This window comes from Trachemys scripta, chromosome 4 (assembly GCF_013100865.1).
Source record: "Trachemys scripta elegans isolate TJP31775 chromosome 4, CAS_Tse_1.0, whole genome shotgun sequence".
NCBI lineage: Eukaryota > Metazoa > Chordata > Testudines > Emydidae > Trachemys > Trachemys scripta.
In genome coordinates this window covers 8,948,725-8,967,595 of record NC_048301.1, presented here as the reverse complement: position 1 = coordinate 8,967,595, position 18,871 = coordinate 8,948,725, and the positions used below count along the sequence as shown (strand labels likewise).

At 40.0% G+C, this 18,871-nt stretch overlaps 1 protein-coding gene across 2 annotated transcripts in view; it reads left to right on the top strand.

Annotated features, from left to right (window-relative positions):
- Positions 1 to 15,879, top strand: part of DDHD1 (DDHD domain containing 1) — a 67,828-nt gene extending 51,949 nt beyond the window's left edge. Inside the window, exons 7-10 of one of the 2 annotated variants that reach the window (XM_034768054.1) lie at positions 3,806 to 3,955; positions 9,153 to 9,405; positions 11,208 to 11,402; positions 14,588 to 15,879. In XM_034768054.1, the coding sequence (XP_034623945.1) occupies positions 3,806 to 3,955; positions 9,153 to 9,405; positions 11,208 to 11,402; positions 14,588 to 14,769 (780 nt within the window). In that variant the 3' untranslated portion in view covers positions 14,770 to 15,879. Of the gene's footprint in view, positions 1 to 3,805; positions 3,956 to 9,152; positions 9,406 to 11,207; positions 11,408 to 14,587 lie in introns of those variants that run through there. The other variant, XM_034768055.1, reaches the window with a different exon arrangement.
- The last annotated feature ends 2,992 nt before the right edge of the window (positions 15,880 to 18,871 follow it).

Sequence of the window (18,871 nt, the reverse complement as noted above, 5' to 3'; positions counted from 1 at the left end):
TGGTCACCAGAATGCCTAAGATCAGGGAAAGTCACTAGTCTTACTTAAGTGAGACTTAAATGCTTGCTTGACCTTGAGCAAATAGACACATTTCTCTGTCAAGATAAGTTCAGGAAGAAATCCAGAAACTACATTACCTGGTGATTAATGTGAAAGGAAGCGGTGCATATAACTGCTCCTTCTGAGGGGGATGGGGGGAACCTGAAGGTTTGGAGGGTCTTTGGTCAGTGCCCCAACTCATCATCCCGGCCAAGATTATGGCCACCAAAATAGGATCTTTGGAGTTAAGGACTTTAGACTTCCTCCCCACTGATAGCCCTAATGAGGGATTCACTAAAACTCTCAGGGCTAGGAATGGTAGGCCTCACTGAGGGGACCAGGAGTTGAATGCCAGAACTCTACATGTCTGGTGAGATACTAGTAGAGTTTAGGGATGCAGTCTCGTTTTGGCCTTGTCTGTGGGACAACAGCTGTGGAAAAGGAAGAAGAGGCTAAGGAAGAATTCTATATGTTGCTTATCTGAAGAATGTAAAAATGCTGGGAAAGCTAGCCGCTCTATGGCATTGGGGCATGTCAGTTGTCATTTTTGCTTCAGTGGTCAAAGATAACAGCATGATAGAAGGATTTTCCTTTAAGAAGTGGAAGAGAGGAGGGGCACACCACAATTACTTCCTGATACCAAAGCTAGTGATTAGTTTATTTAACTCTGTGTTTGTCAACACAATTACCTAAGCTATTTCAGGATTCTGTGGCACCTTTCACAAAGATTCTTAAGGTCAGTTAACCCTGGTTCCCTGGGCAAATTTCAACATATTAGAACTCAACTTTTGTACAGCAGCATCCTCTATCTATCCAAAGCTGTTAATGGTGTTGAAAAGACACTAGGAGTACAACTGAAATGCAGCCATATCTGAGAGAAAAGGAGGTCTTCAGACTTCTCGTAGCAACACTCTGCAGCAATTCAGAACAGAACTGCCTAGTTAAATTCCCCCATGTAATGCTAATCTGCTAGCTTCGTCCCTTCATTTCTTGTCCTCAAAAGTTGCATGGTGTTTCTGATGCAGTTAAAGGGCTATGGGCTACAGTCTAGAGGTGCCTGCAGTTTCATGCTCAACTGAAGTATTTCCTCGGTTGGTAAAGTTCTTTGCAATCCTTCTGGATGAAAGGCAATATATAAACATATGCTGCAGTTATCTTCATTGCCCTCCCATTTTAATTTCACCTGTAAATATGCCCATGTGTCCCCTTCACTTGCACACATTGTGTCATTGAAAGGTGCATTGTCACACATTCATTCTCTCATTCAGCTGCTCTTCTAGTCTGGAAGAATTACACAAAGTCTTGAATGGTATTGTTGGTGATTTGGGTTTTGTTGCTAAAGTAGCTTAGCTCTGCTTCTTGTGTATCATTCCTCCCCAGTAATTCAGTTTGTCTTCTGAATCATAGCTGTCATCATAATCTATCTTCGGAGCGCAACATTAAAAATAAATGTTGCTTCTGTTATTAAACTGTGCCATTGACAACTTGCTGCTGTATTTCACACAAATAGGTAATATTCCCCACCACTGCTTCAACATCCGGCCTATCCAAATGAATGCTACCTAGTTTTTAAAGACTGTGGCCTCCTCACCTCAATAGATCATCATATGATAACTTTCCAAATAAACTACCTGCTTGATAATGCCGAGAGTCTAATGGCTTCAGTTCCTCAGTTTGAAGGACTTCATTTCTGAAAGGCTCTCTTTTGATTCTGTGGAGCTTCACTTTTTGGTATTAATCAGAACCGTTACATGGGATACACTCTACAATTGATTAAGTCTTCAATCTACAAGTCTAACCTAGCCGGAACACCACATCAAAAGACTTCTTCCTATAGGAGAATATATAGTAAAGAACACTGACCCAAGAAGGAAGCCCTTGTCCACCTGGACATTGTCAGTGATGCATTATCAGTGGGCCTGAAGGAACAGGAAAAACCCTCCTGTGTCTTGTAATCACTGGATCCATTTACTTTTTCAAATACTTGTCTAGTCTGCGTTTCACCTAAGCTGAGTTTACTGAAATCTCCTTTTTAAGTATCAGCTATCAAGTATCACATGTCAGTCACAGTAGCTTTCGATACCCCTTTCTGAAACAGGAATTGCGCAGACCCTGAATGCAGGTGTGTCAGATTGGCAGGGTTGAAGCTACTTGTATGATTTAAAGGATTATGCAATGATAATCTTCCTGTATTTAATGGTCACCACATTTTTATTGTTGCTATTGAAGATAAAATGAAGCTTTCATCCAATTAGGAAAATACAGGATTCTATGCAAAGCTTGGTGATAAAAGAGAAGATCTGCTCTGTAATTGACTGGAGCGGTAATATAGATAATGTTTTGTGGCTTGCAAGATGGCTGGCGTTGCTGTAGAAATAAAGTCCTTATATTAAAATGGAGTTTGAAAAGAACATTCCTGTTGAAGAATCGTGTTCAGAAGTGTGTTACCAAGACCAATTTAGAGGAGGAAGAATTTCTTAAGCAGCACTGGAGTCTGGTGAATGAAATGGACCATTATTTCCCCTGTCTTGCTCCATATGCTGCCTGACATATAACAGTTGCTTCAAGAATCCAAGCATTCAGCATATTCACTTAATAAAAATGCAGCCATTTCTTTTGTCCGCTAAATGGTATTGGCCTAGTAATGATTCTGTTGTAATGCACTGCCAGCTTATCGGGAAAGTTACAATGAAGTTCTGATAATGATAGAATGAATTTTTCTTATAAGAAAATATACTAAAGGTTGAAAAGTAATTTTGACTTGTGAAAATATATTTGACTACAGAGTTTTACATTTGATGTTTCTAGGGGACTGGAAGTCTGAGGATTGGTAATGGGATACGAAGCCATTCACCTCTAGGTCAATGTTGAATCCCGGCCCAGGTTGGTAGTGACCAAAAGTCGTTACCACTGATGCATGTTCAGTGACCTATGTCAGACAAGTTAGTGGTCTCAGCCCAGTTCTCAGGGGACAGGTTTGCAAGTTTAAATTGCCAGTGGAGACTGAACTAACCTCTCAATGTCAGAGGCAGTCCCTCCAGAACAAGATTGCAGTAGATTGGGTCCATATGAGGGGAGCTTGCAAAACTACCGCTGTACTGTACCTATTCTGTGTGTAACGGTTCCCAGTCTGTGTGATACTGGCACCTTTTCACAAGTACCAAACCATTCACTCAACCTAAGATGTTTTTAAGAGGTTGTGCATAACACTGGTGTGTGTGTGTGTGTGTGTGTGCGTGCATGTGAGTACTACAAATGTAATGTAGGTAGTTCTTGATTTTCAATATAACTTGCTTTTCTGCTTCCTTGATGGTCTATGTATCAGAAACAGCCACAGGGCACTTCTTTAAAGTGAAGTTTAGTAGTTGTGGTAAGCTTCCTGCAATTTCATGAGAAATCAGACTTCAGCATTACGAACTTCATAATTTTTTCTTTAATATCCTCCAAAATCAGCTCCCTCACTCCACCCCCTGTAACACTTATATGCCTCCTTCAGTTGAAGTATCATACTGAACTGAGACAGTGTTTGCAGATTTCCAAAATTTGTCTTACATTGTGCAGTAACATGTACATTTCTTATCGTGTTTAAGGGAGATGAAAAGTTTACCTGTAATGTATTGTGGACTTCTTCACTTTTACTACTAGTTCTTCATAACATGTTTCTGAAGTCCCTCTGTTGAGACATTGAGATTTAAACCAAACCCCACTGTGTGTTAGAAAGCTATATTTCCTCCAGCTATTAATATAAAATGAAATGTCTCCTTAGGTTGAGAATTTCTTCTGTATGGGATCTCCATTAGCAGTGTTTTTGGCACTGCGTGGCATCCGTCCAGGAAACAGTGGAAGTCAAGATCACATTCTGCCCAGAACTATTTGTAACCGGTTGCTAAACATTTTTCATCCAACAGATCCAGTGGTGAGTTTTTATTGCAGTTACAAGCTTTTACCTCAAGAGTATTTTTAAATAAAGTGTGCTGAAGGACAATAAAAGACAATATGTAAAAAGTGATCTTCAAAGTACTTGCATCAACATAGGTATCTTTCTGCATGCAACATGGTTTTGCAGAACAGCTTTCTGCCAGTCATCTTCCAGTGTCTTGGGTTTTGTAATTGCAAAATAAATTATCACTAGAAAATGCAATAATGTCCTATGCAGTTCTTATCCTTCCTTTGGAAATAGTTTACTCAGTAACAGAGTGATTTTTTTTATGCATAATTTGAACACTGCTAATCACTAACGATTAATCTTGGTAGGATTCTATTTCAGTTGGTAAAATTAATGGAGATATCCCATCTCCTAGAACTGGAAGGGACCTTGAAAGGTCATGGAGTCCAGCCCCCTGCCTTCACTAGCAGGACCAAGTACTGATTTTGCCCCAGATCCCTAAGTGGCCCCCTCAAGGATTGAACTCACAACCCTGGGTTTAGCAGGCCAATGCTCAAACCACTGAGCTATCCCTCCTCCAAAGGTTAGGTAAACGTTGATTTCAGCTGAAAGTGAAATTGACGAAAAAAATCTGTCAGTAACAGCATATCTGCAAGGATCAGGTGTCACTGGCCTTGCATCCTCCCCTGCATCTTGTGCCAGCGTGTCTTGGGCCCCTTGGTTATGTAGGGAGTCCTCTGCAGCCCAGCTGTCAGTACTGGGAACCCACTGTAGCCCTGCTATCAACGCTACCCTAACTCCATCCCTTCCCCCTTTCATTTCTAGCAACTGTAAAAATAAAAATGGTTAAAAATAGAAAACATCTTAAAAATAAAAATAAAAATATTGTCAGAAGTAGAAAAAAATTGAATACTGCCAAGCCTACAAATGATATAATGTTGCATTCACAAAGAAGCTGCGCTTTCCAGTTAAAAACTTCGAGACTTCTGTGATAAAACTTCTATTTCCACATCATTAAAGTGTTGCTAGCAGTTTTTTAACTTTGCCTGTCACCAAATATCATCTGACTGCAGTGGAGCGTTGCTGATTTACATCCTCTAAGGATCTGTCCAACATCTCTAACTTGCCAGACAGCACAAATTCCATTAAGCATTTTATTTTCAAAAGAAGTCAATCAGATTGTAATTGACTCTGACCCTCTCACAAATTGAAACATTCTTTACGTGGACTCAGAAGGTGCAAAATACTTTCCTACCTTATGAAAACAAAGAAAACTGAATGGGTCATACTGAATGTAATTCCTTAATGAAAATCCATATGCCCACAGATCAATACGTAATGACTTCTGAAAACTAGCCTTTTATCCATGTACAGTAACTGAGTTATTTATTAAGACAGTCTGAAAATTCCACTGGCATGCAAAAGTATATTTCCACTGGCATTCAAAAGTACGATTTCAGTTGGAGAAAAAAGGTGGGTGAAGTAATCTCATTTATTGGACCAACTTCTGTTGAGAGCGAGAGAGACCAGCTTTTGAGCTACACAGAGCTCTTTCTTCAGGGCTGGGAAAGGTACTCAGTGTCACAGCTAAATACAAGATTGAACAGATTGTTTAACATAAATGGTTAATCCATATTCTAAGGGACTATTCAAGGTGAAATGGCCCGTTAATGCCCCTGTAATCATAGGATAAAAAGGGTGGAGTGTCCTTGTAGAGAAGTAGATCACATCATGGTAATGGGCCACCCAAATACCCCCATATGGATTCCAGGATGGGGTGGTAGGTGACAACCAAGGGTGTGCAGTAAAAGGGGGTTTTATTTCTGTATTGAAACAGGTTCTCTTGGGTATCATCAAACTACAAGCCAAACTCAATGGGGACCCCATCCTGAATGAAATCTTTCCTGAACCCATTTTTCTTCAAACCCCGCCCCTCCCCTCCAATCTCTCGAAGCTCATCATCAGAAGCAAGCTCCTCACAGACCGGGACACGCCAACTCAAAGCAGCACCAGACCCTGCCAGAACAAATGCAAAACTTGCAGACATAGCTCCATTGCTACAATAATCAGTACCCCCCCCCACAACGCGCCTTTCAAGATCCAGAAATCCCACAACACGTAGAGTACCTCATTGTCACAAGGTCCGTTTCTCCTGGCTGCTCTGGGGATTAGCTCCTTCCAGGTGTTGTGCTTTCCTCTGTCGGTCTCTCCACCCATATCTGCAACTTCTTCATGACTTGGCCCTCCTGCCAGGTCACTATGTGTTTCCCCTTCTTGGGTACCAAAGTCTTCCTTCAGCAATCCTAGGCAGTCTTCCCACTCACTGCCTCATAGCTGTGACACTCTGAGGACAGGTCTGCGCTATAAATTTACATTAGTGCAGCTGCACCGATGCAGAAAGCTCTCCCATCGGCTTAATAACTCCACCTTTACAGGAGGAGTTATGGTCAGTATAACTACGTCACTTAAGGGGATGGATTTTTCACATCCCTGAGCAACAACGTAGTTATACCAAAGTAAATATGTAGTGCACATCAAGGCTCGGTGTGACTTGAAAGCTTGTTTCTTCTCCCCCAGTAGAATGGTTATAATAACGCTGCATATAATTTCAGTTGGAAATTTTCAATTAGCCGCATGTATGATACAGGCTTTGTTAATGGGCTAATATCTTTTTATGTAAGAACATAAGAATGGCCATGCTGGGTCAGACCAATGGTCCATCTAGCCCAGTATCCTGTCTTCTGACAGTGGCCAATGCCAGAGGCTTCAAAAGGAACGAACAGAACAGGGCAATTATTAAGTAATCCATCCCCTGTCATCTAGTCCCAGGATCTGACAATCAGAGGCTGAGGGACACCCAGAGCATGGGGTTTCAACCCTGACCATCTTGGGTTATAGCCATTGTTGGACCTATCCTCCATGAATTTATCTAATTCTTTGGGGGGGAGGAGGGGAGGGATAGCTCAGTGGTTTGAGCATTGGCCTGCTAAACCCAGGGTTGTGAGTTCAGTCTTTGAGGGGGCCACTTAGGGATCTGGGGCAAAATCAGTATTTGGCCCTGCTAGTGAAGGCAGAGGGCTGGACTCAATGACCTTTCAAGGTCCCTTCCAGTTCTAGGAGATGGGATATCTCCAGTTATAGTTTTGGCCTTCGCAGCATTCCCTGGGAACAAGTGTGTCGTGTGAAGAAATACTTCCTTTTGTTTGTTTTAAACCTGCTGTCTATTAATTTCATTGGATGACCCCTAGTTCTTGTGTTATGTGAAGGATTAAACACTTCCTTTTTCACTTTCTCCATGCCATGCATGATTTTATAGACATCTATCATATCCTCCCTTAGTCGTCTTTTTTCCAAGCTGAACAATCCCAGTCTTTTTAATCTCTCCTCATATGGAAGCCATTCTATACCCTTAATCATTTTTGTTACCCTTTTGTGTATCTTTTCCAATTTTAATGTATATTTTTTTGAGATGGAGAGACAAAAACTGCACGCAGTATTCAAGGTGTGGGCATACCATGGATTTATATAGGGGCATTATATTTACTGTCTTACTATCCCTTTCCTAGCCGTTCCTAACGTTCTGTTAGCTTATTTGACTCATGCTGCAGAGCGATCCATATAAGAAGGATTTATTTTAAAGAAAGCTGCTGTTTAACTCTTGGTGACAGGGGCCCTAGAAAACTGACATGCCATCCTGTCATCTGGCCCTAGCCAAATACGTATCCCAAAAGGGAGGTCAAGATCTCTGCTCCCTGAAACCAAATTAAGGATATTGGAATTGTCTGACTATAAAAGCCGTCATGGGACTGTAAAAGCCCTCCATGCCAGTCTACTACTATTATCTCACTATAGGCCCCAAGTCAGTAAAGTATGTAAGTTCATGAAAGGTCTAATTCAAGTTCAGTTGAACTAATCACACATTTAAATGGTTTGCTGAATTAGGGCCATGGTTTTTATTTCTCCCTCCCCACCTCAGCCCGTCTACAGAAGAGCTGTTCATTGGGTACGTCTACAATACACTTTTTTTACCTTGAGTTAATTGAGTGCCAATTAATTCAAAGGCTAGTGTGGCCCTCCCCACACATTTGATACAGCCTACAACCATTTGTTCTTTATCCTAAAGATTACCTAGATTTTGTTCAGGGCATGTCTACACTTGCCTCTGGAGCGATCAATCCAGCAGGGTTTGATTTATCACGTCTAGTGAAGACATGATAAATTGACTGCCGAGCACTCTCCTGTCGACTCCGGTACTCCACCGGAGCAAGAAGCATAGGCGAAGTGGACGGGGGAGGGTCAACAGTCGACCTACCGTGGTAAGTAGCTCTGAGTACGTTGACTTCAGCTACGCTATTTTCGTAGCTGAAGTTACGTAACTTAGACCGACTTAGGTTGCGCCCCCCCTCCCCTTTTCTCTCCCCAGTGTAGACCAGGCCTCAGTGGTGAGTTACCATTTTTCTGGCATTTCCTTGTAAAACTTGCTGTCACCTGTACTGTCCAGTAATGTCTTCTGTTGAAAATAAGTATAGTAAGACTTCTGTCTTACTCATCAGACTTTCAAAGCTCACTACCTAAATTGTATCTTCAATTTCCACATATGCCTAATAAACAGAGGTTTGTTCAGATTGTGCGAGCAAAATTAAATAGCCAGTTTTAACGATTTGCTGTGAAATGCAGAATCAGTTTATCCATATAGAAAGGATAAGTCTTTTGCTGTACTGTAATAGCCTACTATTAACAGTACTTTTCACTTCTGATGAAAGAATATAGTAGTAGCAGTGTTGCAGAGGAATATACAAGGATATGTGCATAAGCAGTGAGGAAACTCGTCAGTTTTCCAGGAAAATGAAAATAAACATGACCACAGTGTATTTTCAACATTAGTCAATTTCTGGCTATTAATTTGCTACAACTATTTCACAGTAGCAAGATTTCTTTTCTTAACAGAGTGACAGAGATTGGGAGCAAGGAACTCCTGCGTTCTAATTCTGACTATCCCACTGACTCACTTTATTGCCTTGAGCAAGTTATTTTAATTTTTGTATGTATCTCTTCTGCAAAATGGGATTGCTGCCGTTTATCCATTCATCCCCAGGGGACTGTGAGGATGAATCATTAGTGTTTGTTCAGTAATTTGAGGATGAAGAGCGCTATATATTGGTAAGTAAATTTAATTTTCAGTGTCTGTCACTGCTCAGGATTTTCTTCTCTTGAATTTATCTTGCAGGCCTATAGACTAGAACCTTTAATTTTGAAGCACTACAGCAACATTTCACCTGTCCAGATCCACTGGTACAACACTGCAAACCCTCTACCTTATGAGCACATGAAGCCAAGCTTTCTCAACCCAACAAAAGAACCTACCTCAGTCACCGAGAATGAAAGTATACCAACCATACCAAGCCCAGCTACTTCACCAGTCATGGTTCGACGCCATTATGGGGAGTCAATAACAAATATAGGCAAAGCAAGTATATTAGGTAACTGCTAATTAAGTCTTTTCATATGTACATAACATTTTGCAATTAGGTTTCATGCAATAACATTTTGATTAATTGTTAATAGAGCCCTATTTTCATATAAAGCTTCATTTTTTTTCCTTTGTGATATTGAAGGCATAACAATAAATGTGCTGTAGTGGTATCTTTCCTGTACTTCCACAACGTAAGTGCAGTGCTAATTTAAATCCAAATAAACTTTTACTTAAGGGAATGGGATGTTTATATATACTACAGCCAGTGTTCTTCTTTTGCTATTGCTATCTTATTTGTTGCATGTTTAATTGAAATAACATCCTGATGGGTCAGTCAGTATCCAATAATCAAATGTTGTTAGATTGCAGCATGAAGAATTAAAATATTTGCATTAAAATCACATTTTACAGTATTGGTTAGTGGCAGCAAGGTCCTTAGTTGGTAATGAGAAATGTTCGGATTCCATTTAACTTAATAAACATGAATTTCCAGATGCAAAATTCTAACCTGAAATTTTTGTCTGTCCCCTTCATTGTCCTTTAGCATCCTGATCCAGCTTAAGCACTAGCTTAACTTTAAACATATGAGCAGTCTCTTTTGCTTTTGATGGGGTTACTCTTGTGCTTGAAGTTAAGTATGTGCCTAAGAGCGTTGCTCAGTGTGGCCCTACACTGTTTGGGTTTTATACTAAAATAACTTGAAAGAAGTTTAAACAAGGTAACCTGCTGTTGAGTTTCTTCCCTAGTGAGCAAGTAAATCTTTATTTCGTATCTTCTTAAGGAATTAGTCTGATTTATATAATACTCCTAAGCAAGATCTGACACATCTCACTACACAGCTTTTTTTTCCATGTAAGGGTACGTCTACACTTACCTCCGGGTTCGGCGGCAGGCAATCGATGTTCTGGGATCGATTTATCGCTTCTGGTCTAGACACGATAAATCGATCGCGGATCGATCCCGGAAGTGCTCGCCGTCGATGCCGGTACTCCAGCTCGGCAAGAGGAGTACGTGGCATCGACGGGGGAGCCTCCCTGCCAGGTCTGGACCCGCGGTAAGTTCGGACTAAGGTACTTCGAATTCAGCTACGTTCTTAACGTAGCTGAATTTGCGTACCTTAGTCCGAAGTGGGGGGTTAGTGTGGACCAGGCCTAAGATCTGTGTATTTAACTTTGTTTTACTGTGAAAGTAGCTTTTTAACATAGCCACAAGATGGCAGCAAAGTCAGGAGAAAATGTTATCACTCTTAAGGTTATGAATCTGTAAACTATCTTAAACTTTCATGCAGTAATTCTCAAACAATAATCATCCCCTTTCACTGATAATATAACACTTCTAAGTCTCTCTAAAAATGGTGCAAGCATAAGAAGTTGATGAAAGGAGTGTCCTCTCATTAAAGATGATAATGTGATTCTTCTTTCACACAGAAGGTACTGTAATTATTGTGAAGTACCCAAACCTACTGTGTAGCAAAATGAATGAGATCTTAAAAGAATTTGTCTGTAAAACAGGAATTAAAATAGACCTTTTCGGTATTGGATTTTATTTCGTTGGTCCAAAACTGTTCTTGCATATTTTTGTTTCCCTGACTACAGTTTCTGAATTATAATCTTGATTGTACACTAGACTTGAGTCACATGATGAAAAAATGTAGACTTAATTTAAATAAGCTATTTTTCCCACCCTGGAAAAATATGAGTAGTGTTTTTCTTTCTCTGTCATTCAGCTGTAATTGATGGGTGTTACAGCCACTTTAATTTGTGGTATGATTTAAGTCATGGTTCCTGTCCTGTTTTGTGCTGAATGCAGGAGCTGCTAGCATTGGGAAGGGCCTTGGAGGGATGTTGTTCTCAAGATTTGGCCGATCTAGTGCACCCACTTCACAAACATCTGAGACTGGAAAAGAGGGAACAGAAGGCGAAGACAAGAAGCCAGTTGCCATTCATTCTACTGTTGGAACGCTGACCTTCCCACACAGCAGCTCCGGCTTCCTTGACCCCACATGTTAGTGTATCTTTACGTTCAGCAACTCGCTGTATCTTCTGGCTTCTCTTTTGGAAATGGAGACTATTTTTTAAGTTGACTTTGGATACATTTGTTGTGGGGGGCGGCGGGGGACATGGAAATGTGTGTTATAACAACAAACATATGCTCTGTTTAAATTGTTTCCTGGGCAGCTTTACGATGATAAAAACTGGGTTCATTCCCATTCATTAAATATTTTTCAATTATTTCCAGAGGCTTAAATCTCTGATCTGTTCTTTTTTTTTCTTTTGCTCTTTAAATGGTACATATATTTCACAGAACTTTTAGCTAGTACAGTAGAACCTCAGCGTTACGAACATGTCGGGAATGGAGGTTGTTTGTAACTCTGAAATGTTCGTAACTCTGAACAAAACATTATGGTTGTTATTTCAAAAGTTCAACTGAATATTGACTTAATACAGCTTTGAAACTTTACTATCCGGGAGAAAAATGCTGCTGTCCCTTTATTTTTTTAGTAGTTTACGTTTAGCACAGTGTTGTACTGTATTTGCTTTCTTGATTTTTATTTTTTCTCTGCTGCTGCTTGATTACATACTTCTGTTTCCAGTTGAGGTGTGTGGTTGACTGGTCAGTCCGTAACTCTGGTGTTCGTAACGCTGAGGTTCTACTGTCCATTCTCTGCTACAATGGTCTCTAAAATATCATTGGGAAAATCAACATAATTGCCTCAGAAATCCAGTTTCATTTATAGTAGAATGCATCTTTTTAAATTCTCTAGTATGTGTCTGGCACTAAGATATACTTTTTGGTGATGTACAAAATACAGAGAAAGAAACAGTCCTTGCCCCTAGCAGAGCTGGTCCAAATACAGGATAAAAATTTAGCAAACGTTTTTATGAAAATGAACGCACTTCCTATGCCAAAATTCAAAATGTTTATAAAATTAATTTCAAAACTTTTCAATCACTCTATTGTCAAGGCATTTACTGTCAAAAATCTGATTTAATCTAATCTGAACTTTCAACAATTTTTCAATGACTCATTTCCTCTCTTTTGACTTCACACGCTCTCAAAGGTGTTTTCCCTAGATGCATATACACAGTACTGCCCAATCAGTCAAGTTCAAAGAGATGACTTTAAATAATCATAGGAAGTCCAAGCTCTGTATGTACAGTCAGTTGTTTCACTCTGACAATTTTAATGTTGGAATTAAGAAAAAGCTGAAGTTTTGTTTTTCCTTTTCTGAAAAATGTAAGTGTTTTGGGCTTTGGATTGGGCTCGTGCATCTTAAATTATCTCTGTAGTAACAGTTGAGTCAAGAATATAAGCAGCGCTGCATCTTGTGGTAGCGTCCACATGGTACATCACAGTTTTAGCTGTAGATAAGAGCTAAATTATCCCTTCCAGTTCTAGGAGATAGGATATCTCCATTAATTTAACTTATCTCCTAGAACTGGAAGGGACCTTGAAAGGTCATTGAGTCCAGCCCCCTGCCTTCACTAGCAGGACCAAGTACTGATTTTGCCCCAGATCCCTAAATGGCCCCCTCAAGGATTGAACTCACAACCCTGGGTTTAGAAGGCCAATGCTCAAACCACTGAGCTGTCCCTCCCCCCAAAGCTTCAACAGATAATCTGAGTGACTCATTCATCATATAGGGCAGAGATTTAATTTTAAACATAGGGGAAAATATGGAGGAGTAACAGTGATTGTGATTAAATCCTAGTGGGGGGTTCTTTTTAGGAAATTCAGCAACTCCAGCCTTCCCACCCAATCCCAGTATCTCTATTGTGTTCTATAGATGGAGATCCCACAACCTAGCCCAGCCAGGCTGACTCAATCCATGGCTGAAGTGTTAACTTCTGAAAGGCCTACTGCATGGATGTGTGTGAATCTTGCTTGTATCCCAAGGTTCTATAGTGGAATCGCCGAGAGATAGTGTTTTAGCAGTTTGCTTGCAGAGAAACCAGAGTCGTCTGATTTACTGTATTTGGAAACCAGTTAGATTTTGGTTGGAAAATATTAAGCCCTATACCAGGGGCTCTCAAACTGGGGGTCGGGAGGTTATTACATGGGGAGTCGCGAGCTCTCAACCTCCACCCCAAATCCCGCTTTGCCTCCAGGATTTATAATAGTGTTCAATATATAAAAAAGTGTTTTTAATTTATAAGGGGGGGTCGCACTCAGAGGCTTGCTATGTGAAAGGCGTCACCAGTAAAAAAAGTTTGCGAGCCACTGCCCTATACCTCCCCGAATGTTGTTGATATCATGATTGTGGAGATTTTGAGTGATATAGTTTTTTACTTTGAGCCAATGGCTTTGACAAGCAATTCTATTTTTTCCCTGTATGTTTTTTGGCCTTCGTGGCTAACTAGGATTTTAGTTTATCCATTTCATGCGGTTGCTTCTTCAGAGCTAAGAAAATCTCTACAAATGAGTTGACAACAGTGTGTTAATTGTGGTAGCAACTAAGCCAGTTAAATGTGCAGTAAAGGCTTCTTTGATGTATGTGGTATTACAGTAGCAGCTGTTGAAATAAAAGGGCAGCTGCTGAAACATTTTGGAAAAATCTGGAAACTTAAAAGGACTGACTTTCTGTGTAGGGACTGGGACTAAAGCTAACATTTTTCAGAAGCGTCAGCAATTGTTGGATGCCTTTATTTGTTTCGGTGCCTAACTTGAGACATCCTAAAGGAGCTTTATTTTCAAAAGGCGGATGCTCCATACTTTCTGAAAATCTGAGAACCTTCCAGGTGTCTTAAGTTGGGCCCCTAAAAATTAAGTTATCAGTATCTCTCTAGTCACTTTTGAAAATCTTGGCCTAAGCCTGTTTTTAGAAGAAAAGATCAGGATATTTGCTGAATAATTCCCGCTAGTTACATGAAGAATAAGGTTGTTAAACTGTTCTTTCCAACACCTTCAGTGTTTTCTGCGTGATCTATCTATTAGTATTGTGTTATTTGTAGTAATTGCATATATATAAATATAAACACACACACACACACACACACACACACACACACACATATATAAATTACAAAACAAGAGAACACTCTAAACCCTCAGCACGGGAATATTGGGTACTTTTTATATACAGGCAAGTAGAAACAAAACCAAATGATAGAAGAATTAGCATGTGGTTTTTCTTTTGTCAAAGTATGGATCTAGTAACTCTTCCTGTTTCTGTTTTATTTCATTTCTAGTGGAACTGGAGCACAGGATTGACTTTGAGCTCAGGGAAGGTCTTGTGGAGAGCAGATACTGGTCTGCAGTAACATCGCACACTGCATATTGGTCATCTATGGATATTGCTCTCTTTCTTCTTACCTTCATGTATAAACAGGACCAAGAAGATGCTGACAAATCAAATTTAGACCCTGTTTGAATTTTTTGGGTTGTTTTTTTTTATTTTTTTTTTATTTTGAGGAGGGTGGGAATTTTACAACAAATGGCACAAAACTGATATTTTACTGTTAAAACGTAGTGTCTAAGGCATGGAAGTTTCAGGTTTAAGTGCATGTTTGGATTTTTTCCTGTTTTTAAAGAGCAAAATGATTTGCATTTAAAAACATTTAGTTTTAAATATTTGCAGAAAATTATTCCAAATTCTCATGATTTTGATTGTTTAAAAAGCCAGAACATGTAGCATCACATACGCACTGTGCTTGGGTGACATGTGTTAATGACCATAATTACTGTTTAGTTCGTTAAAATATAAAGATTAGTCAACTGAAACTAAATTAACTTTAATTAACAAAACATATGTTAGATGCAAACCTAAAACTGCCATGTTCCTATGTTTTATGTACCAGTAAATAATAAACATTAGTGTCATTTTTCTAAGACTTTATTGAAATCTACAGGATATTACCCACAGTTCCATTGAAAGACCATTCCTACTGCTGACTTCAAGGGTGTATTACACATAACTTGTTTAGAAACTGCTGAAAAAGCATGAAACAAATATTTGAAATACTGTAATTATAATTTATTATTACCTCTGACTAATTGCTTCATTTATTCCAGTGTACAAAACATTACTTTTTTTACTGGTTTCTTTTGGCTTAATTTAAGAACCACATTTATTTTCTACAGTGTTAAGATTTTTTCTCAGATATACATATCTTTGTACTATTCAAATGAATATATGGACACTGTGGCACACTTTCAGTATTTTTTTCATTAAAAATAAATCTTTGTGGTTTCACACAAATGACACTAGTTACATTCTTCTCAGAGGTAAGTAACCTCTTTCATAGGCCCTTGCCTTTTTGGTCACATGTCTCACAAATGACTGAAGGCTTATTTTGGACCTCTCATTAGACTTAATTTGCAGTAGCGAAGTGTATTCCATTTACTGCTACTGAAAATATGTGCAATAATGTATTGAGAAGAAAGAGTGCAACTTGAAATGAATTTGGTGAGCTCAAAAGCATTTGCATAATTGATATCAGAAGCGAACAGTGTGATACTTTTTATTAAAAGCCAAACAAAAGAGTTCTGCCAGTGTTTCATTTTATGAAAATCAGACCCCCTCATGTGATTTCAGTAAAAGGATTGCAGTTGTAGCTGGATCAAATTCCCAAGGAGCCAGGAGAGGGCTGTTATGAAGAAAGGAAATCTTCAAATTAATCACTTAGTCAATTCTGGGATCATAAAACAGAATTTTAAGGCTCTGGAGCAGAAGTGTCAAATATATGACCTGTGTGCGGGACCCAAATGATGTGTTCATGTGACCTACGTTGCATATTTTTTTTTTAAAAAGGGTCCTTGGTGGTTGCGAACAGATGCAAACCCAGTGTAAACAAATGCAGTAATGTCTTCCTGAGGCTGGAGACGGCCTGAAGAGGTAGATGTGGTATATCTTGACTTTAATAAGGCTTTTGATACTGTCTCATATGACCTTCTCATAAACAAACTAGAGAAATACAACCTAGATGGAGCTGCTATAGGTGAGTGCATAACCGGTTGGAAAACCGTTCCCAGAGAGTAGTTATCAGTGGTTCACGGTCATGCTGGAAGGACAACACCGAGTGGGGTCCCGCAGGGATTAGTTCTGGGTCCGGTTCTATTCAAGATCTTCATCAATGATTTAGATAATGGCATGGAGAGTACACTTATAAAGTTTGTGGACGATATCAAGCTGGAAGAGGTTGGAAGTGTGTTGGAGAATAGGATTAAAATTTAAAATGATCTAGACAAACTGGAGAAATGGTCTGAAGTAAATAGGATGAAATTCTATAAGGGCAACTGCAAAGTACTCCACTTAGGAAGGAACAGCCAGTTGTACACATACAAAATGGGAAATGACTGCCTGGGAAGGAGTACTGCAGAAAGGGATCTGGGGGTCATAGTAGATCATAAGCTAAATATGAGTCAACAGTATAACTATTGCCAAAAAAAAAAAAAAAAGCAAATATTATTCTGGGATGTATTAGTAGGATTAGTTTAAGTAAGACAAGAGAAGTCATTCTTCCGCTCTACTCTGCACTGATTAGGCCTCAACTGGAGTATTGTGTCCAGTTCTGGGTGCCACGTTTCAGGAAAGATGTGGACAAACTGGAGAAAGTCCAGAGAAGAACCAAAAAAAATGATTAAAGGTCTAGAAAACATGACCTATGAGGGATGATTGAAAAAACTGGATTTGTTTAGTGCGGAGAAAAGACTAAGAGGGGGCATGATACGTTTTCAAGTACATAAAAGGTTGTTACAAGGAGGGGGATGAAAAATTATTCTCCTTAACCTCTGAGGATAGGACAAGAAGCAATGGGCTTAAATTGCATCAAGGACAGTTTAGGTTGGACATTAGGAAAAACTTCCCTGACAGGAAGCCATTTGCCTGGAATAAATTGCCTGGGGAGGTTGTGGAATCTCCATCATTGGAGATTTTTAATAGCAGGTTAGACAAACACCCGTCAGGGATGGTTTTAATACTTAGTCCTGCCATGAGAGCAGGGGACTGGACTAGATGACCTGTCAAGGTCCCTTCTAGTCCTTTGATTCTATGAAACGACATCTGAGAGATGTGCAGCCCTTGGGGTGTTAAATCTGAAGACACTTTAGTGTGAGCATTACCTATTTAATTGCTTATATTATTGGTGGGAATTTGGAAAGGAAGGCCATAGATTGAGACTAAGAATTTGGTAATAGAGAGAAGAAAGGAGAAGAGACACAAAGACAGAAAAGATGGTGAAAATGGAGGATGGGGAGGGAAGAGATAAGGCAGAAATAGAAAAGTCCTAAAGGAGGCGTATTCTCCCATTGATATCAAGGCTTTTGTAGGTTCTCATTTATCTCAGTGAATTGAGGATGTTTTATAATCCTAAATTTTTACCCTGGCCCATGGACCATAATTAAAAATGGAATTATGCTCTCAAAGGCATTTGTCCCTGGCATCATTGTTCTGGAAGAACGTGTCTTCAGGTAGTGTCCTCGTGGGTACTCCATGTCCAGATGTGTCCACATGGCTTTGGTCAGATATTTGGTAGCAGTGCCTTTTCAGCCCATGCATGCGCTCCAGACATCCTCATGCCCCACACCGAGGATACGTAGAGCTGCGCAGGCAAACCGCCCTCAGTTCCATCTCAGCTGCTTTGGCCTGAGATGGAGTGTCTAGCATACCTACTTCTAACTTAACCTTTAGCTTAGCCTTAGGTTTCTCTAGTATTCGTTTCTTGTAGTTATTTAGAATTTCCTCTTTTATGTATAGTTTTATAGTTCCTGTATTTCATTCGATGTTTTTTTCTCTGTTAATCTTTTCTCTTTCTTCTTTCCCCCTTTGTCTGGGGTGGTCCTTGGGGCTCATTGCTATCATTGCTGGGGTATGCCAGGATCTCTGAGATTCAAGCGCTGCCTCACCTGCTGGAAATGTGTGTGCACACCCACGTGCACAGTCGGAGATTTTTGCCTTAGTATCCATAGGGTCGGCTGTGGTGCCATCTGGAGTGCTGTGCTCATGCATTGATATAAGTTCCTTCTTACTGCCCATAGCAATTGGTCAGAGCACCTATTTCCCTTGCCTAGCAACTGGTTAGCGGTTCTCTCCTTTCTTTGAGTTTTAAGTGTCTTGTAAATAGTTTGTTTACAGTATTTAGTAAGTAGTGTCGTTAGTAAGTTATTGTCCTGGGAGGGACTTAGGGGCATGCTGCGCCTGAGACAGTCTGCAGGTTTTAAGCCCTGTTCTGACTGAAGTGCTTGGGGGAATCCCATTTGAAGGACAAGTGTCACATCAGGCCCTGCGCCAAAGGATGGCCACAAATTTAGGTCTGGAGGTGGAGGAGATGACTGAGCAATCAGAACCTTGTTTAATGTGCTCTCAACATCAACACCTGCACGTGTCGTGCTACCAGTGCACGATGGGGTCTTAAAAATAGCCAAAACTCTCTGGCAAACCTCGTCTTCCAGCCCACCCACCTCCCAAGATGGCTGAAAAGAAATATTTCGTCCCAGCTAAGGGGTTCAAATACTTGTATATCCTCCCGCCTCTG